The sequence below is a fragment of the Octopus sinensis genome, linkage group LG26 (assembly GCF_006345805.1).
Source record: "Octopus sinensis linkage group LG26, ASM634580v1, whole genome shotgun sequence".
NCBI classification, from domain to species: Eukaryota; Metazoa; Mollusca; class Cephalopoda; order Octopoda; family Octopodidae; genus Octopus; species Octopus sinensis.
This window is the reverse complement of record NC_043022.1, coordinates 6,725,580-6,747,204: the sequence shown is the minus strand read 5'-3', so window position 1 is coordinate 6,747,204 and position 21,625 is coordinate 6,725,580. Positions and strand designations below refer to the sequence as shown.

General features: G+C 39.3%; 1 protein-coding gene across 2 annotated transcripts in view; it reads right to left on the bottom strand.

The window, feature by feature from the left end:
* The window catches only part of LOC115224890 (protein ELYS), a 73,707-nt gene that overhangs the window by 26,871 nt on the left and 25,211 nt on the right, over window positions 1-21,625 (bottom strand). For both annotated transcript variants that reach the window (XM_029795847.2, XM_029795848.2), the window contains exons 7-19: window positions 20,817-20,925; window positions 18,515-18,643; window positions 14,203-14,287; window positions 12,986-13,139; window positions 10,835-10,973; window positions 10,171-10,258; window positions 8,575-8,668; window positions 6,832-6,893; window positions 5,705-5,833; window positions 5,309-5,399; window positions 2,890-2,979; window positions 2,240-2,380; window positions 1,804-1,908 (exon numbers count right to left, since the gene is read on the bottom strand). In XM_029795847.2, coding sequence (XP_029651707.1) covers window positions 1,804-1,908; window positions 2,240-2,380; window positions 2,890-2,979; window positions 5,309-5,399; window positions 5,705-5,833; window positions 6,832-6,893; window positions 8,575-8,668; window positions 10,171-10,258; window positions 10,835-10,973; window positions 12,986-13,139; window positions 14,203-14,287; window positions 18,515-18,643; window positions 20,817-20,925 — 1,416 coding nt within the window. The remainder of the gene's footprint in view (window positions 1-1,803; window positions 1,909-2,239; window positions 2,381-2,889; window positions 2,980-5,308; window positions 5,400-5,704; window positions 5,834-6,831; window positions 6,894-8,574; window positions 8,669-10,170; window positions 10,259-10,834; window positions 10,974-12,985; window positions 13,140-14,202; window positions 14,288-18,514; window positions 18,644-20,816; window positions 20,926-21,625) is intronic.

The following is a 21,625-nucleotide window of genomic DNA, read 5'->3' as shown; positions in this document are numbered from 1 at the left end:
GGGCATTTGATTTATGACTGTAAGGTCATGAGTTCAATTCCAGGCGTTAATTTGTGTCGTTCAGCATAGCAGTTTATTTCATGCTTCTCCAGTCCACTCAGCTGACAAACGGGAGTTGTACCTGTAAATCAATGGGGCCAAACTTGTCCCCTTCTGTGCCACACTAAATCTCCCTGAGAACTACGTTAAGGGTACATATGTCTGTGGAGTGCTCAGCCACTTGCATGTTAATTCCACCAGCAGGCTGTTCCGTTGACTGGATCAACTGGAACCCTCGTTGTCGTAACAGATGGAGTGCCAGTTGAAGAGGAACACCATCCTCCTCCTTTAATGTCCATTTTCCATCCTGGTATGGGTTGGACTAAAACTTAGATATAACAAGAGCAAATTGAGACAAGAAAGCAATAATGCAACACGGCCCTAATCTCTACTGCTTGTCACATGACTTCATTACTGACTACACAATAATTGCTTCTGCTGGTTTAATTGGACTAACTTACTAACATTCACCTTCCAACACATAAAATTCAATTTAAGAACGGCAGGTGCTCTGTAGTGTAATCATTAACCCTTTAGTGTTTAAACCGGCTATAACCGGCCCAAATATTCTACACATTTTATGCTCAAACTGGCCAGAACCAGTATCTCACACCCACCCTGCAATGTAATTCTAAAAAAAAACAATTACATCTTTCAAATCTTGAAGCTACAAGATAATACCAGATTAATTTTTTAAAATGTAAATGAATAAGGATTACTTCTGACATATTAATTTGAACGCTAAAGGGTTAATGAGTTCACCTGACAAGTAATTTTAGTTCAGTAGTGAAGGAGCCATTCTGTCTGTGTCTTTTCTGAATCTTACAACATCCTGTTATCAATCACAATCAAGTTAGAACAGATCATTTCTTAAACCTGAAAATTCAAGACTATTTTTACTACCTTTGGTCCTTTACCAACTTTCAAGATTTCTACGTTTCAAAAGAAAAAAAAAGAAAAAATGTAAAACAAATATTTGCTTCATAATTGGTTCCTCTCCCTTTGTCATCCTCACAAATCTGTTGAAATATATATTTCTTTACTACCCACAAGGGGCTAAACACAGATGGGACAAATAAGGACAGACAAACGGATTAAGTCGATTACATCGACCCCAGTGAACTGGTACTTAATTTATCGACCCCGAAAGGATGAAAGGCAAAGTCGACCTCGGCGGAATTTGAACTCAGAACATAGCGGCAGACAAAATACCGCTAAGCATTTCGCCCGGCATGCTAATGTTTCTGCCAGCTCGCTGCCTTAAATACAACTGTTGAAATATATTTTACTGATGTAGGTCATTAGGCTGTGTCCATGCTGGAGCATGAGTTCAGAGGGTTTGGGGGTCAATCCCATTGACCTATTTTATTTCATTGAAAGGCAAGTGACATTTTCCACGTAATGCTGATTATTTTTTTAAGCAACCATTTTGTGTCAAACGTGATCACAGATACAGGCATGCATAGATGAGCTTCTGCTAATCCATCCAATCATGCCAGCATGGAAGATGGACATTAACCCTTTAGTGTTCACATTATTCTGCCAAAATTAATGCTTTTTAATCTACATTGTTTTGAACTAATCATGCATTATCTTGTTGCTATGAGATTTTGATGATATTGCAGGGTTGGTCTGAGAGACCAGATCTGGCCAGTTTGAACATAAAACAGGCAGAATACTTTTGGCCGGATATGGCCGGTTTAAATGCTAAAGGGTTAAATGATGATAATGATGATGATGATGATGATGAAGAAAGACACTCACCATCATTCTCTGGCAGAAGACCAGCTTCAACAAACCATATCACAGCTTTCAAGTGATGAGACAGAAGTTGTAAGGCATCAAGTTTCTGTTTGAGTTCTTCAATCCCTGCAAAACAAAACAAGAACAAAATGTTAAGAAGTTCCTTTCGTCTTTGAGGCTGCGGAGAACTGAAACAATCGATTCTCTGTTTTCCGTAACCAACACCTTTCATGATCCCTGATATACGGTTATATGAGTAACCCTGCGATGGACTGGCGTCCCATCCAGGGGTGGAATATATATGCCACAGAAGTCTTTATGACACGGGAAGGAACTTTATTCCTGTAAACCTAGCATTAGAAACAGTTCTAATGAAAAACAAGAGACTATTCCAATCTTACAAGTGCGGAAAATTGGACATAAAACAATGTTTCAAGAGAAAGAAACGAAGACTTACCATTCTCTGTGGTGGGCACAGAACTTGCAATAAACTTGTGGAATATCTGAGCTAAGTAGGTGAACTTCTGTAAACATCGGTGCAAACCCTGGATACATGTGTCATCTATTGGGAGACCAGACCAGTCGAAGAAGTGTTTTGCTGTGAAAACATAAACATACTCATCAGTTTACCTTTCTGTGTTTCAGGCGTTAGACTGTGGCCAGGCTGGGGCAATGCCTTGAAGAAATTTTTAGTCAAAAGAATCGACTCCATTCCGGTACATGTCAGAAATCTATCAGGATGCAGTGTGGAATCATTCAAATTGCAGCTGGATAGATACTTAAGCACCATTAGAGATGAACCCCATCTCCCAGGATATACACAACGAGCACAAACTGACTCAAACTCGCTCCTACACATGTCAAAATTAAACAGAGAATACAACCTGGCAACCACACCAGACTCTGAGGGTGGAGTCTTCGACTTGGCCTGAGCATGGACTCAAACTCAAATGAAATGAAATGAAATACCACCTCGTAAAACTGAATCTAGAAAAGGAAATTAATACGGACAAGCAAAAAAACAACTGAACTTAAATTGAAATTTAAGTAAACCGTTTTCAGTGAACTCCATTCCAAATTCTAACAGGAACTTGACAAAACACTTACTATTACTGTCTATAGCTTCCTTGATTTGAACCACTTTGTTCCAACTCCAATCGAGTAAATATTTCAAGGTACACTTTTGGGCGGTGAATTCTGAAAGAAAAGATCATTCTGTTAATAATTACATTCAAATTAATTACACTCAAAGCTGCTATAACCATAGCATTTAACATTTTTGCATTCAAACAGTCCAAATATTCTATCTGTTTTATGTTCAAACTGGCCAAATCTGGCCTCTCTCACCTTCCTGACAATGTCATTGTAAACACAGAAATCACATCATCAAAATTGCAAAGCTATGACATCATCATCATTGTTTAACGTCCGTTCTCCATGCTAGCATGGGTTGGACGGTTCGACCGGGGATCTGGGAAGCCAGAAGGCTGCACCAGGCTCCAGTCTTATCTGGCAATGTTTCTACAGCTGGATGCCCTTCCTAATGCCATAATGCATAATTAAGTTGATGGATTAATCTGAATGCTAAATGGTTCAAAATTCCTTAAATTTAAAAATCAAATCTTAATTTATAACTGATTATTCATAAACCATTTTTGGTACCCAATTTCTGCTGAAATACACCACCATGGTTCCAATTAATTTTGGAAATAACGAAGAATTTTATAAAACTGTCCTTACTAAGTTGTTGTCTGAAACCCAATCCATTGTGTAAAGTGGTTGGCATTAACCCTTTTGATACCAACCCGGCCAAAACCACCTCTGGCTCTGTGGTACAAATGTCTTACTTTCATAAGTATTGAATTAAAATCTTGCACCAACCTTTAGTCACAATTTATGTTCCCAACACTAGCTTAATGAAAACTAAGTTCTTTTACTAAATTCTTTGTTATATTTAAAATTAATTGAATGAAACACAGAGCATCTCAAAATAAATACGGTAACGAAAGGGTTAAGAAGAACATTTAGCTGTAGAAACCATGCAGATAATGGAGCCTGGTACAATCCCCTGGTTTGCCAGATCCTCTCAAACTGTCCAACCTACACAAGCAGAGCAAACAGACATAAAGTGAAAAATCCTTCTTTTATCTTTAACTTGTTTTCAGACTGCGACCATGCTGGGGCACAGTCTTGAAAAATTTTAAGTCATAGGAATCAACTCATTTTTTTTAATGCCTAGTACTTATTCTATCAGTCTCTTTTGCTGAACCACTAAGTTACAGGGGATGTAAACACACCAACACTGGCCGTCAAATGGTGGTGGGGGACAAACACGAAGGCGGCGAGCTGGCAGAAACGTTAGCACACCGGGCGAAATGCGTAGCCGTATTTCGTCTGCCGTTACGTTCTGAGTTCAAATTCTGCTGAGGTCGGCTTTGCCTTTCATCCTTTCAGGGTCGATAAATTAAGTACCAGTGACAAACTGGGGTCGATGTAATCGACTTAATCCGTTTGTCCCCTCTGTGTTTAGCCCCTTGTGGGTAGTAACGAAATAGGTGGGGGACAAACACAGACCCAAAGAGAGACACACATTGAGATATGCCTGAATTTCTAAAAGTTGTTTTCAACATAAACCAACGTGCAACCTTGCACAGTCAATGGTTCATTTATCACTATTTTGACAAATACATTGACCCAGGAAGATGTGGGAAGAAATGGTAAGAAAGGCTCTTCAGATGCTGAGCCTCACTGAGAAGATGCCAAGAGACTGGGACTTGCCATTCGTTGTACTTGAGAAGACACATCAAGCTAAGTAAAATCGTGGCCATCCATACATTTAGGCATGTCTTTTATGGCCAGGTCATCATTCTCTCTCCCAGAGGTCTTTGTCTTGCAGGTGCTGGTGCCATGTAAAGTGCACTCATGGTGGTGCCATGTAAGTGCACCCAAGACACCCTGTAAAGTGGTTGGTGTTAGGAAGGGCATCCAGCTATAAAAACCACATCGAACCAGACAGTGGGGCCTAGTACAGTCCCCTGGCTTGCCAGCTCCTGTCAAACCGTCCAACCATTGCCAGCATGGAAAACGAATGTTAATCAGTAATGAATAATGTTGATATATCTACCAAATCCACTCATAAGGCTTTGGTTAGCCCAAGATGCCATGCAGAGGGACTGAACCCAGAACCGTGCCATCGGGAAGTAAGCTTCTTACCACACAACCATGCCTATGCTTGAAGATGAGTTTTAATTAAGGTCATTTTATAACTGAAAACTAGGACCGAGGATGGTCTCAGATGGGTGACTATCCAAGAGTGTCAAATATTTTGCACTTTTTCTATTTTATCCTCTTGCATTAGTGAAATCTCACCAGAATCAACTCTGAGCCTTATCTTGAGAGACCTTGATGGAGACAAAAGGCAGTCACATCAAGAGAAGGATTTCACGAGAGAGTACAAACCAGCCTTACAACTTTATGGCTTTCTCAAAAGAAATATTAATTTTGTTTGTTATAAGTCGATACTTGCCTCCTTCAGCCCATTCATCGATACACTTCAGGATCACGTTTACCATGTGGTACTCCAGACACAAAGAAAGCAAAGCTTCTCTCTGGAAACCCTACAAAAATAGAAAGAAAAAAAAAAACAAAACAATTCAACACAACAAAATAGAATCTTCAACCAATTTTTTGGTGAACAGCAACTAAATCTCTGTCTTACTTGGATTGCAGCCCTGGTCAAGTGAGGTGGGGGATGAGGACGACATGGAATGATTCTAATTCACAAGTTCACAACTGACCGAGACAGGCAGACTTTTAATTAATTACCCCACAAAAAGCTGATATTCCATAACTGAAACATTAAAATGGTTTGAGGGGGAGATAAGTGTGAATGTTGTAGAAAATGGATGAAAGCAGTTCTTACCACAATTGAGAAACTCTGTGGGGCATTCTCCTGGGATCGATGTACTAAACCAACAAACAAACACATTTTGTATACTTCAGTTGGTTCGATCAAACAGGAAGGACCCAACTTCTGGATGGTGTTCAAAACCTGGATACACAACAAAGAAAATAGTTTTAAATTATAAATATACCACACCAAGGAGGAAGTGGGTGTTAGATTTGGAGAGGGGTGCTGCTGGAAGGAAAGGGACAAAGAAATTGTTCTCAAAAAACAAGAACAAAAAACTGGTTTTTAAAACATAAAAAAAATTTTTTTTTTTTTTTACATATTTTTGTTTAGCAGATTAACCCCTTACCCGGCAGAAACGAATATATTCGTTTTGACCGAAATCGTTTTTTTTCTATCTCTGGCGAGTTAACTCGTCAAAAGATAGACTCGCCAAAATCGACAGCAAACGAGTTCCTTCGTCTAAAAACGGGTTAACTCAGTTTCTGCCCACAGCGGTAATTTAAAATCAATATTATTGAATTAAAATTCATAATAAATAAGGTTTGAAATATACCTCGAAATCACCATTCAAAACATAGTAAAATAAAACAATTAAAAAATATGTCTGAAAAAATACATTTATTTTCAAAATAATTGTTGGGTAAGGGGTTAATGAGAGAATCTTTGTGTAGGTGCTCAACAGAAATAGCAGCAGAATCTCCCTCGAATTATATTGAACATGTTTGTATGTATGTATATTTCTTTTACTGGTGTCAGTCATTGGACTGTGACATTGCCTTGAAGGGAACAAATTAATCCCAGGACTACTTCCTTTTTTTAAAGCCTGCTGTTTATTATATCAGTCCCTTTTACAGAGGCATAAATACACTATAACTGGTTGTCAGATGTTAGTGGAAGACATACAGAGATGCACGTGCGCACACACATACATATATACATGATGGGATTCTTTCAGTTTCCATCTATCAAATCCACTCACAAGGCTTTGGTTGGCCTGAGACTATAGAACAAGACACTTGTCTTCTAAGGTGCCACACATTATAGGACTGAACCCGGAACCATGTGGTTGGGAAGCAAACTCCTTACCACATGGCAACACACACAAAATGGTATAGGAAATAAGAAAGCAAAGGTACCTGACGCTGCATTCCAAGGTATTTTGCACTGAGTAAACCACTTTCCATCAGACAAAGAACATCTGTAAAACATGAGAAAATATTAGCAAGAATTTTGACACAAAATTTCTCCACAACACCCTCCAATCTAATTACTATTCAGCTGCTACAAACCCCAGAAAAATTTTTTCTCAACAGACACTTACACTCTGCTAATGGCTTAGCTGGCCAAAACTTAAAAGTCACTATCAATAATATACTTGTTTAAGAATAATGTACTCTAGAAATATATAGAGTAACCCATCAGATCAATGCAAAATTGTTTTTTTTATAACTGAACAAAAAAAATTTATATATACATATATATCAATAACACTTCCTCTCTCTCTCTTATATATATATATACATATATATATATATATATATATATATCAATAACACTTCCTCTCTCTCTCTTTTATTTATATATATATATATATATATATATATATACACATATATATATAGGGAAAGTTTACGAAAAACCAAAAGACAAAGACAGGTGGTGTACAAAACAAACAGATGTATTAGTATAACGCTCAGGAATAGAAAAAGTCTTTTACATTTCGAGCCTACGCTCTCCCACAGAAAGGGACACAGACAAAAGAAGGAGAGAAACAAGGAGAGAAAAAAATGTGTGTAGTGGCTAATGATTTATCATGGCGTCTGACTCGGACAGAATGGTCAGACGGGAGGAGGAAAGTAGGGGAGATAACAAGGTAAAGATGACCCCCAACACAAAGGTGTGTGTATAAGAGAGTATGTATGTGCGTGTGAAAGAGGGCTGGTGTTCTGGACGTGTGTATGTATGTATGTGTGGGTGGGTGTGGAAATGTGGGGATGGGTGTGTGGGTGGTGTGTTGTGATGTTGTATGGTGTAATGTGGTGTGATGTTGTGGGGAGGTGGGGGGCGAGCGTGGGGAAAACACAGGTGGGGTGTGGGTTCGACTGGGGGTTGTGGGTAGGCAGAGGTGAGGTATGTGGGGGATGGGTGCGGGATAGAGAAGGTGGAGTAGGTGTGGGTGGGTTTATGGGTGAGGGCATATATATATATATATATATACTCTTTTACTTGTTTCAGTCATTTGACTGCGGCCATGCTGGAGCACCGCCTTTAGTCGAGCAAATCGACCCCGGGACTTATTCTTTGTAAGCTCAGTACTTATTCTATCGGTCTCTTTTGCCGAACCGCTAAGTGACGGGGACGTAAACACACCAGCATCGGTTGTCAAGCAATGCTAGGGGGACAAACACAGACACTAACACATATATTAATATATATACATATATACGACAGGCTTCTTTCAGTTTCCGTCTACCAAATCCACTCACAAGGCATTGGTCGGCCCGGGGCTATAGCAGAAGACACTTGCCCAAGATGCCACGCAGTGGGACTGAACCCGGAACCGTGTGGTTGGTTAGCAAGCTACTTACCACACATATATAGATAGATAGATAGACAGACAGATAGAGAGGAAATAATTCAAAACTACATAGATAGAAGAGGATATTTTGATAAAATTGCAATAAAAAGAAATGTTTTTATTGTATATCTTCAAAGTCTAGTGCAAATCCAAAAGGACAGACAGCTGCATTGTTTGGGTTTATGGGGGTTGCAGGAAGGAAGTGGGGGAAATATATAGGAGCATTTAAAGAGCTGAAAGTCACAAACAGAACCCAGACCATTAGTTGAAGTAATGAGAGTAAACTTTAAGCCATACTCACCAAACTGAAGAGATGCGGGATAGAAAAACTGCTCTTGTGCAGCCAGGGGGTCACAAATAAATTTCCGAACCGTTGATGGGTTTATATAAATATTCTACAAGGAAAAAGGATAAAATTCTTTGATAAGTGGAACCAAAATTCTTCTAATCAAATTGTTCATATTTTATCAAAGTCTTCACCCTCACCACTATTTAATCCATCACCATCATCAACATTTCGCATCTACTTGTCCTCTCAAGGTGAGACGAGACTTCTGCAACTGGAGCTCTATCTGTCACCAACCCTCACCTTTATACAAGATACTATTTCCCTTAGTGCTTTGGACATGAGCAGCTCAATGGCCAGACACGTTTTCATGGAACACTGCAAACAGCATGGCTTGAAGGATGGTGACATTAATATACTATTAGCTCATTTTCTCAAGTCAACAAGATACAAACACACGAAATGAGCTTCTTTCCGTTTCTGTCAATTAAATCCATTCACAAGGCTTTGATCTAGTCAAAGCCAGAGTAGAAGACACTTGCTGAAGGTACCATGCAGTGGGACTGAACCCAAACCCACATGGTTGCAATCCAAACTTCTTACCCACACAGCCATGCCTGTGTTCTCCACCCAAAACACAGCTGAGCCCCCAACCCCTTTGATGACTGTGAAATTCAAGAACTGAGGTCACAGGACAAAAAACACAAGCCTCAACGCTTACTTTACATTTCGGTGCTTAGCATTAAGCAGTGTCCAGCAGGAAATAATATTTGCTCCAATATAAAACAGTAAAAAATATGAAAGGCATAGAATGACCACTGGACACCAGAATCTAGGTGCATTAGTCAATATAGGAGCCTTTGTAGGAGATACTTGCTAGAAATAGCTGCAAAATCTCCCTCAAATTACCACTCCCATGCACACATCATCACCAATTAACATCAGTTTCCTGTTGATGATGATGATGTGTGTATGGGAGTGGTAATTTGAGGGAGATCTTGCGGCTATTTCTAGCAAGTATCACCTAGCCACAGCTACATTATATACAATAGTTTGATGGCTTAAAAGAAAAACACAGAAGCAATTTCTTTTCAAAAAATGGTTTGCCTGCAGCTCAGTTCTTAATGGCCTGTTGTTGGAAATTGGTCCCAGCTACCTTCACAGAACAGAAATAAATGAAAGAAGATGGAAATAGGGTTTACTCCCTTACATTAGAGAGAAGCACTACTTCTTTCTAAAATCAATGTAAGTAAGGTTAGTACAATTGTTAAGATGTCATACATTTCAGATCTGGCTGGTCAAATTAGTCCAGTTCAGTACAGTACAATAGTGTTAAGAGTTAATAATTATGTGCACCAGCTGCATAAATATGTGCATAGAGTCTGTTTTCACTCATTAGACTGTGGTCCTACTGGAGCACCACTATCTAAGATGGAGTCAATCACATTTGTCCAGCCCCTACTTATTTTTATTGACTGCAGAAGGTGAAGAGGCAAAATGAACTTGAAGTTGAAGGAACATAACCAGATAACACAAGATATTTCATCTGATGCTCTACTGATTCTGCCCCAGATTACAGGAAGCAGTGAACACTGCAGCAGCAGCACTTACCAGAAGCTCATCATCAACTGTAGAGTCAACAACTTCATCAAGGGAACAAAAGGCCATGAAGGGACAAACACCAGAGCTACGTAAAGTCCTGCAGAAAGATTGATCAAGGACGAAAAGAAAAAAAAAAAACATTGAGAGAAAACAAAAAAATATTTACAAAAATAAGTGGTAAAAAGAAAAGAAAAATCAAGAAGACAGAAAAATGTGAAAGGAAAGAATTTAAGAAAAGGTAAAAAGAAATAGAAAGAAAAAAGAGATTAATAATGAAGGAAAAGGATGGAATAAAGAGAAATTATAAGAAAATATGGTGAAAGGAAAGATAAAAAAAGATGAGGAAAAGAAAGAATGAAAAAGAAAAACAATAAAGAATGAGGGTAAAAGATAGAAAAAAAAGGAAAAATTGCAAAAGGAAAAAGTGAAATGAGAAAAAAAAATGTAAAATTGAAAAAAAGAGAAAATTAAAAAATACAAATGTAGAATAAGGAAAAGAATGAAATTTGGAAACGTGAAAGAAAAGAATAAGAAAACAGATGAAAAGAGAACGAATAAAAGAATGGAAAGAAAAATACAATGTAAATATGAAGAAAATTGAGAAAGAATTTTAAAAAAACTAAAGAGAAAAATTTGAAACAAAAAAAAAAGATAAAAAAAAAAGAGCTGCTACCTGAGGGTAGAAGGCATTTGTAAGTGGTACCATCGATTCATATCGAATATACTCAGATGGTATGATGTGGTACCATTCTTGGAGCCATCAATTGCCCTCCACACAAATACACTTAGGCTTAAGTCAGGACTGGAACAAACTGAAAAGAAAAATTCATTTTCATTTGATTAATTAGGATCTTCATGATTGTAGGGTTCAATTTTATTGAAGAAAAATTTACATTTCTGGTTTACTTTAACCCTTTCGTTACCAACCCGGCTGAAACCGGCTCTGGCTCTTTAGTACAAATGTCTGGTTTTCAAAAGTTCTGAATTAAAACCTTCCACCAAACCTTAGTCGCAATTTATGTCCCTAACTCTAGCTTAATGATAACGATGTTATTTTACTTAATTCTTTGTTATATTTAAAGTAATTAAAAGAAACGCAGAGCATCTCAAAATAAATTCAGTAACGAAAGGGTTAAAGAGAAATTCCATTTTGAATTTGGAAACAGAATTTCTGAAAAATATATTAATTTGAGATTTCATGTTGCAAAAAAGAAAACATTATCAAGAATTTTATTATATTAGTAAAATGTGATTTATCTCTTTATTGCCCACAAGGGGCTAAACATAGAGGGGACAAACAAGGACAGACAAACGGATTAAGTCGATTACATCGACCCCAGTGCGTAACTGGTACTTATTTAATCGACCTCAGAAGGATGAAAGGCAAAGTCGACCTTGGCGGAATTTGAACTCAGAACGTAACGACAGACGAAACACCGCTAAGCATTTCGCCCGGCGCGCCAACGTTTCTGCCAGCTCACCGCCTATTAGTAAAATGTGATTGTATATGTGTGTGTGTGTGTATGTTGGGGAGGTAAAAATACTCAGGTTGGTGTCTGAGGGCATAAAGAGCCCACTGGGAGTGAGGGACCCCTATTCATTGTCAAGGCATCTTTCTGGGAGAAGACTAACTCCTATATAAAACTCCCTATTCTATTAAGCTGGACATCATACATTTTGCACGTCTCTTTCCTTCAAACCAGTCAGATCCAGCTCCTCACACCTACCCTACAATGTCGTTCTTACAATTAACAGTTACCTCATCAAAATCTCAAAGCTTTGATGTAGACTTTCAGCAGATGTGGGCGAGTCTAGTTCACCCAGTGTTAACCCTCTTCACACCAACCTACATGACACCACCCCTCCTGGTTCTATGACAGTCTCCCTGCTTTAAAATAATCTAAATTAAAACCTTTCCCCAAAATTTCATGTTAGTTTATGTCCCAAACACCAGATTAAAAACGAACAATGTTATTTCACTAACTTCTTTGTTATTTTCAAAATGAATTGAAACAAAACCAGTGTACAGCAACAGAAGTATGGTAACCAAAGGGTTAAAGTGATCAAAATTTAAACCTTTTGTCTAAATTTCCTATTTTGTGCCAAACGCCAGCTTAATAATGACAAAGTTATTTTACTTAAATTACTCGTTTGTTTCAGTCATTTGACTGCGGCCATGCTGGAGCACCGCCTTTAATTGAGCAAATCGACCCCGGGACTTATTCTTTATAAGCCCAGTACTTATTCTATCGGTCTCTTTTGCCGAACCGCTAAGTGACGGGGACGTAAACACACCAGCATCAGTTGTCAAGCAATGCTAGGGGAACAAACACAGACACACATACATATATATATACGACAGGCTTCTTTCAGTTTCCGTCTACCAAATCCACTCACAAGGCATTGGTCGGTCCGGGGCTATAGCAGAAGACACTTGCCCAAGATGCCACGCAGTGGGACTGAACCCAGAAGCATGTGGTTGGTTAGCCAGCTACTTACCACACAGCCACTCCTGTTCACTATTTTCAAAATTAATTGGAACAAAAGCTCTATTTATAAATAGAAATATGGTAACAAAAGGATTACATTCAACTTTCTCCAATTAAACATTACCATCTTTAAAACTAAAAAAAAAAAAATAAAAAAAAAAATAAAGGGCCCAATTTTATAATGCAACCCAAAATACATCATCAGACATAAAAGGAATTTTTTTTAATGTTGAGATGGTCAAGGCTGTTGATTAAATCATGCTGATTAGAGCTGACCCAGGACAATACAATAACAGCATCAACAACAATTACTAAAACTACAAGACATCTCTTACCTTCTTCATGGCTGCCATCAAAGATTCGGGAGGGGACAAAGTCTGGATCCTCCAGGGTAAAGCAACTGATCACATTACTCGAAAATGTCTTTGAGGGCATCAAAGGATCACAGGAAAGGTTATGTTCCAAGCGTATTCCAATAGAGGTCATCTCCTAAAACAAACAAACAAAGACAGTCTTTATCTTATAATAATAATCCTTTCTACTAAAGGCACAAGTCCTGAAATTTTGGTGGAGGGGGCTAGTCGATTAATCGACCCCCAGTACTCAACTGGTACTTACTTTATCGACCCCTAAAGGGTGAAAGGCAAAGCTGACCTTGGTGGAATTTGAACTCAGAACATAGACATGAATGAAATACCACTAAGTATTTTGCCCAGCGTGCTAACAATTCTGCTAGCTTGCTGCTTATAATAATAATGTTCCTTTCTTATTTTGGCACAAGGCCAGCAATTTTGAAGGGTGAGGAAATCATTTACATTGATCCTGGTGTTCAACTGGTATTTATTTCATTGACCCCGAAAGGGATAGTCAACTTCAGCAGAATTTGAACTCAAAACAAAGACAAACAAACTGCCACTAAGCATTTTGTCTGGTGTACAAACAATTCTGTCAGCTCATCATCATCATCATCGTTTAACGTCCGTTTTCCGCGCTAGCACAGGTTGGACGGTTCGACCAGGGTCTGGGAAGCCAGGGGCTGCTCCAGGCTCCAGTCTGATCTGGCAGAGTTTCTACGGCTGGATGCCCTTCCTAACGCCAACCACTCCGCGAGTGTAGTGGGTGCTTTTTACGTGCCACCTGCACAGGTGCCAGGGGGGGGTCCGACATAGCCTGATAATGATTTCAAATTTTGGCACAAAACCAGCATGTTCAGGAGAGGGATAGAGTTGACTGACCCCCCCGCACCCCCTCAACTGGTACTTATTTTATAAACCTCAGAAGGATGAAAGGCAAAGTTGACCTCAACAGAACCTGAACTCAGAACAAAATGCTTAACAGCATTTTGTCCAGCATGCTAACATGTCTGTCAGGAATAAAATAAAGAGATCCAAAGAGGGAGAAATGATGGTGAAGACAGGTGACTAGTGGAGATGATTAAAGGTAGAAGAGGGGCGGGGCGGGCGGTGATGGAAAATGGACAAAGGCAAAAAGAAATATGAACGCAAGCACAGAACAACACAAATGAGAAAAATGTGGAGAAATTTGCACTCACTTCATAGAAATACTCCTCATTGGCTTGCCACACTCTCTTGTTAAAAGTGAGTTGGTAGAGAGAAATATTTGCCACATAACCATTGCTGCAACAAAAAACAAAAACAGGTTGAGAAGTAAAGTTTAGAGGTTCTAACTCATACAATGCTGAGGAGCTGTGAGGCTTGTCATATATATATATATATATATATATATATATATATAATATAATTCGAGACAAAACCACTATTTTGCAAAACAAACAAGGAAAGACTTAATCAATACATAAAAATTTTTAATATAAAGAAATAAACCGCCACTACAATCGTTTCATGTCTTCAATGACATTCGTCAGGTGGATTTTCGATCTCCTAATCTGTTTTAATTTATGAAACAATTGTAGTGGCGGTTTATTTCTTTATATTAAAAATTTTTATGTATTGATTAAGTCTTTCCTTGTTTGTTTTGCAAAATAGTGGTTTTGTCTCGAATTAATATTATATAATATTTTACTATAAAATTGGATTTAATCCTAAATCTGATTTTTTCCCTGTAAATTTGGATTTATTCCCTAATATTTATTATTATATATATATATCATTGATATGCTGTAATCTCTTGCCATATTGCAGTTTATTATTTAAGCTTACGTCGATTCCTGTGTGTTGTCATTTTGCATTTATAACAAAATATATACAAATTATAAAAATAATTTTTAAAAATATAGGTGCAGGAGTGGCTGTGTGGTAAGTAGCTTGTTTACTAACCACATGGTTTCGGGTTCAGTCCTACTGCGTGGCACCTTGGGCAAATGTCTTCTACTATAGCCTTGGGCTGACCAAAGCCTTGTGAGTGGATTTGGTAGACGGAAACTGAAAGAAGCCCGTCGTATATATATATATGTGTGTGTGTGTGTGTGTTTGCCCCCCCAACATCACTTGACAACCGATGCTGGTGTGTTTGTGTCACTGTAACTTAGCGGTTCGGCAAAAGAGACCGATAGAATAAGTACTAGGCTTACAAAGAATAAGTCCTGGATCGATTTCTTCGACTAAAGGCAGTGCTCCAGCATGGCCGCAGTCAAATGACTGAAACAAGTAAAAGAGTTCTGTTCCTAATTTGTGGATTTTCACCTATCGTGGGGTGTTTTGGAACGTAAACACCCACGATAGTCGAGGGATTACTGTATATGCCTCCGATCAAAGAGTGTAGGCTTAAAACATCAAAGACTTTCCCATCCTTCCTGATTGGAAAATGATAGAGCAAAAGGTGCCAAACTTTGGTATCAAAACCTACCACTCACTGCGCCACGGAAGACGCTGCCAGCTACCACCAATCAACAAAAAGGCTGGCCAGGCAGCAAAAACCCTGCGAGAGTCAAGTCTGTTGGTTCAAGGAGCACAACTATTCAACTCCATTCCGGTACATGTCAGAAATCTATCAGGATGCAGTGTGGAATCATTCAAATTGCAACTGGATAGATACTTAAGCACCATTAGAGATGAACCCCATCTCCCAGGATATACACAACGAGCACAAACTGACTCAAACTCGCTCCTACACATGTCAAAATTAAACAGAGAATACAACCTGGCAACCACACCAGACTCTGAGGGTGGAGTCTTCGACTTGGCCTGAGCATGGACTCAAACTCAAATGAAATGAAATGAAATGTCAAACTAATATACCTGCTTTGTTGTTCCCTCACCTGTCTTCGTGGTTTGTTTTCTGTAAATTTGAACTATGTATATTTCTGTATGAGTTAGAGGTTAAGAAACCATCCAAGAGCTATTAAATATCCTATGTACTACTTGATGTGTACCCAAGTATTTATAACCAAGTGCTTCCTATTGCATAGCAATATCGCAATTAGATATGGGTGGGGGTAAATTAGAAATTTACCCAGGATTTATAACGCAAATAAGAAAATGGAGAGAATATACAATCAGTAAACATCAGCCAGTAAATATTCAATTATATCTATTTACTCTTTTACTTGTTTCAGTCATTTGACTGCGGCCATGCTGGAGCACCGCCTTTAATCGAGCAACTCAACCCCGGGACTTATTCTTTTTGTAAGCCCAGTACTTATTCCATCGGTCTCTTTTGCCGAACCGCTAAGTAACGGGGACGTAAACACACCAGCATCGGTTGTCAAGCAATGCTAGGGGGACAAACACAGACACACAAACGCACACACATACATATATATATTTATATACATATATACGACAGGCTTCTTTCAGTTTCCGTCTACCAAATCCACTCACAAGGCATTGGTCGGCCCGAGGCTATAGCAGAAGACACTTGCCCAAGATGCCACGCAGTGGGACTGAACCCGGAACCATGTGGTTGGTAAACAAGCTACTTACCACACAGCCACTCCTGCGCCATAAAGTATGAGCCTCCCCGGCGGGGAATAGAACCCCGGTCTCCCGCGTGACAGGCGGGGATACTTACCACTATACTACCAAGGACTGGCTATCTATTTATCAAATGATTACAAACATGTTTGTAATTAGTTGATAAATAGATATAATTGAATATTTACTGGCTGATGTTTAACGATTGTATATTCTCTCCCTTTTCTCATTTGCATTATGTGTGTGTGTGTGTGTGGTGTGTGTGTGTGTGTGCATGTTTATCCCCCTACCATCGCTTAACAACTGATGTTGGTGTGTTTACATCCCCCATAACTTAATAGTTCAACAAAAGAGACCGATAGAATATGTACTAGGTTTAGAAAGAATAAGTCCTGGGGTCAATCTGTTCGACTAAAGCCGGTGCTCCAGCATGGCTGCAGTCAAAATAACTGAATCGAGTACGAGTATTTTTTAAAATTTATTTTTGTCCACAGTAAGTTCTTACATACATACATATATATATATATACACACACACACACATACTCTCTTTTACTCTTTTACTTGTTTCAGTCATTTGACTGCGGCCATGCTGGAGCACCGCCTTTAGTCAAGAAAATCGACCCCGGGACTTATTCTTTGTAAGCCCAGTACTTATTCTAACAGTCTCTTTTGCCAAACCGCTAAGTAACGGGGACGTAAACACACTAGCATCGGTTGTCAAGCAATGCTAGGGGGACAAACACAGACACACAAACACACATACATATACATATATATACATATATACGACAGGCTTCTTTCAGTTTATGTCTACCAAATCCACTCACAAGGCATTGGTCGGCCCGGGGCTATAGCAGAAGACTCTTGCCCAAGGTGCCACGCAGTGGGATTGAACCCGGAACCATGTGGTTGGTTAGCAAGCTACTTACCACACAGCCACTGTGTATTTTTTTTTTTTATTTTTGTCCACAGTAAGTTCTTACATACATACATATATATATATACACACACACATACATACATAATATATACATACACACACTATATATACAATACTATTATAATATATGAATTACTGTGTCTTTTATCTTTTACTTGTTCCAGTCATCAGACTGCGACCATGCTGGGGCACTGCCTTGATCCCAATGTTTTTAAGTGTGCTACTTATCCTATCGCTCTCTCTTGCCAAACTGCTAAGTTACAGGGATGTAAACACACCAAGACCAGTCGTCAAATAGTGGTGAAGCACCATCACAAAGACACGACAGGCTTCGTTCAGTTTCCATCTACCAAATCTATTTAAAGGCTTTGGTTGGCTTGGTGTTATAGCAGAAGACACTTGCCCAAGGTGCCATACAGTGACACTGGACCATTTAACTGCAAAGCAAGCTTCTTAACCCCGTATCAGGACAACTACCCCCACTTGGTTAATTACCCTCTCTCTGATATACTAAGAAGTTTCATATCCTCATCTGTTGTCCCCCAGGGGTAATTGTTCATGAAGGTAAAAGTCCTAGACTCCTTTACACACAACCCTGCTTGCACACACGTATACACCAATGTTCCTGCAAACCACCATTGCCCAAATTCAGATTTCTCAGTTAGGCCATAAGCTGGTTTAATAAGTCTCATGCTCATATCTGTATTGATCCAAACAATGTAAATTGCTTGTGTGGGTGTTTGTGACTGTCTTTGTGAATGCACCAGGCACCAGTCTGATCTACAGCTGGATGCCCTTCCTAATGCCAAACACAGTGTGTTGGGTGCTTTTTACGTGCCACTGGCACAGGAGCCAGTCAGACAGGCCTGGCATTGATCACATATAATAATAATCCTTTCTACTATGGGCACTGAAATTTGGAGGAGGGGGCTAGTCAATTACACTGACCCCAATGCTTAACTGCTACTTATTTTATTGACCCCGAAAGGATGAAAGGCAAAGTCAATTAATAAAACTAGTATTACTCACTCAGAAGCGAAAGCTTGGAGTCCACGGGCGACCCAAATGTAAGTGAAAAACTTTGGATCGTTTTCCGGCTCTTGGTAAGTAATATGTGTTATGGGTGCATCTCCAGAGTCATCTACGTGGCTACTGTATCTGAAAATGGAAAGGATTGGGAACAGATCTGTAGAGGAAATCATTTAGGAAAGTAATTTAATGCAAATTTTAAACATTTACAGCTTTAAAATTTAATGAAAGCAGGGCAGAGGGTAATGCCTACATGAGAGTCCATATTAGTTTAACAATGCAATCTCAAATTTGATGGGTTCCATGCAGTCTGGGTGCCATCAGATGTTTCCAGGATAGTCAGAGAAATTATATATGCCATATTTAATAGAATAACAAATAATACAAAAAAAAAATAAAAACCATTTCAAAAATCATCCGAGGTCCTATATGAGAAGTTGAACATGTATTACAAGCTTGAATGTTCTATGAACTTTCTTTTTTATCTGAAAATATATTGCTGAAGTTGGGCTTGTATCTAATACACCTATGCACTCTGTTCATATCATTATCGTCATTGGTTAACGTCCACTTTCCATGATGGCATGGGTTGGATGGCTTGACTGTCCAGACTCCAAATAGTCTGTTGTGGCATGCTTTCTATGGTTGGATGCTCTTCCTAACACCAACCACACCCAGAGTGTGCTGGGTGCCTTTTACATGTCACTGGCACAGGTGCAATCATGCAGCACTGACACATGTGGCACCGGCACTTGTAAAGGACAAGCCTGTATGGATGACAACAATTTCACTTGGCTTGACATGTTTCACCATGTAGAGCAAATCGCCACAAATCCCAGTCCACACACACACACATCTACATACATGGAGATTCAAATAAAATTTACAGAATTTTAAAGAACGGCCTCAACCTCTTTTGTTCCTCATAGAATTGGTTCTATCCTCTTTGGTTTAGAAACATCAGTTTCAACTTCAAATGTTAATTCAGAAGAAACACAAACACTTCCAGAAGTAAATATATTTGCTCTGAGAAGATATAAATTTACAATATTGAAACATCATCATAACCATTTAACAGCTGTCTTCCATGGGTAGGACGGTTTGACAGGAGCTGGCTAGATAGAAGATTACCACAGGCTACTGTGTGTTTTGCTACGGTTTTTATGGCTGGATGCCCTTCCTAAAACCAACCACTTGGCAAAGTGCCTTTTTATGAGGCACCAGCACAGGCGAGGTCAGTTTTGGCATGGTTTTTACAATTGGATGCCCTTCCAAATGCCAACCACTTCACAGTGTGGACTGGATGCGTTTTATGTGACACCAGCAGGTTCACCAAGTAACTTACAAGACAAGGAATTGGAGGAGATGATCTCGTGTCAGATGCTGAAAGGTGAGAGTGTGACAGAGACCGAGGCAGAAACAGGTGTCTTGCTACAGAGGAGGTACGTGGCTACCTGACCAGAGAGAGAGAGAGACAGAGACATGGCTCAGTGGTTAGGGTGTTGGACTCATGATCGTAAGATTGTGATTTTGATTCCTGGATTGGGTTTTATGAGATGTGTTCTTGAGCAAAATACTTCATTTCATGCTGCTCCAGTCCGCTTGCTCGCAAAGGTAACTCTGCAACAAAGTGGGGTCCCATCTATGGAGGAGAATGTATACACCACTGGCCTTATGAGTCCATGACTTGGGATGAAGTTTTTGTCCTTTAACACTAACTAGCAGTATCGCCCGGCATTGCTCGGGTTTGTAAGGGAAATAACTATATAAGCATTTTTAGAGAGTTACTTCCCTTATAGATGCCAATTCGGGCTTTCTTAGCCATTTCTGTTTTGGTGTCTTCAAGCCATGAAGTCGTTGTTCTAAAAGAACGCTGGTCTCCTTGACAACGCTTTACGACGTTGATTTCCTTACACTCCCTTCCCCACAGCTTCACGAGGGAGGGAAGAAGGGAGAGAAGCAAACAGGTGCAGGTGTGACCATGGACGCCAACTCCGCCACCATCGACACGAAAAATTATGCATTAAAATGGAATAAAAAATGATGTTAAATTATTTTTAAAATCGTAGACTCATCGTAGACGTGCGCTAATACCCAGATGGGCTCGATATGAATCACAACTATAAGATACCCGAATTTGGTTAAACTGCACCGCAAAATGTGGGAGTAGTTAGGAATCTAAATCGAAGGGGACAGACACTCACACAACTACAGTTTTATATATATAGATATGGACATGAAGTGGTAGGGAAAGAGGAAGAGAGAGAGAGGGATAGAGAGAGCATTCCAGAAAGATACTTACTCCAAGAATGGCACTGCAAGCCGCCACAACTGGAAACATCCAAAACTAAAACCAACTGCCAAGAGGCCATTGCGTGACATATATTTGAGACAAGTTACACATATATCATCTGAAATAAAGAAACATCATCATCATCATAATCAAATGATAACAAGCCAATATGTGGTTATACAACATGCTGGAAATAGCAACCAGAGCTTTTACAAATTACATTTTATATCTCAAATAGTTTGAAAAAATAGGTTACAACTGGAATGTCTGATGAAGGCTATGCAGGATCAGGAATGGGGTTAATCCTTTCACATCCAGATTACTCTAATCCGGCATATGTCATAGCATTGAGATTTCAATGATGTGATTTACTCTCTTTTACTCTTTTACTCGTTTCAGTCATTTGACTGCGGCCATGCTGGAGCACCGCCTTTAATCGAGCAACTCTACCCAGGGACTTATTCTTTTTTTTGGAAGCCCAGTACTTATTCTATCGTTCTCTTTTGCCGAACCGCTAAGTGACGGGGACATAAACACACCAGCATCGGTTGTCAAGCAATGCTAGGGGGACAAACACAGACACACAAACATACATATATATATATATATATATATATACGACAGGCTTCTTTCAGTTTCCGTCTACCAAATCCACTCACAAGGCTTTGGTCGGCCCGAGGCTATAGTAGAAGACACTTGCCCAAGGTGCCACGCAGTGGGACTGAACCCGGAACCATGTGGTTGGTAGACAAGCTACTTACCACACAGCCACTCCTGCGCCTATATTGTTTATTTTTAGAATGACATTGTAGGGTGGG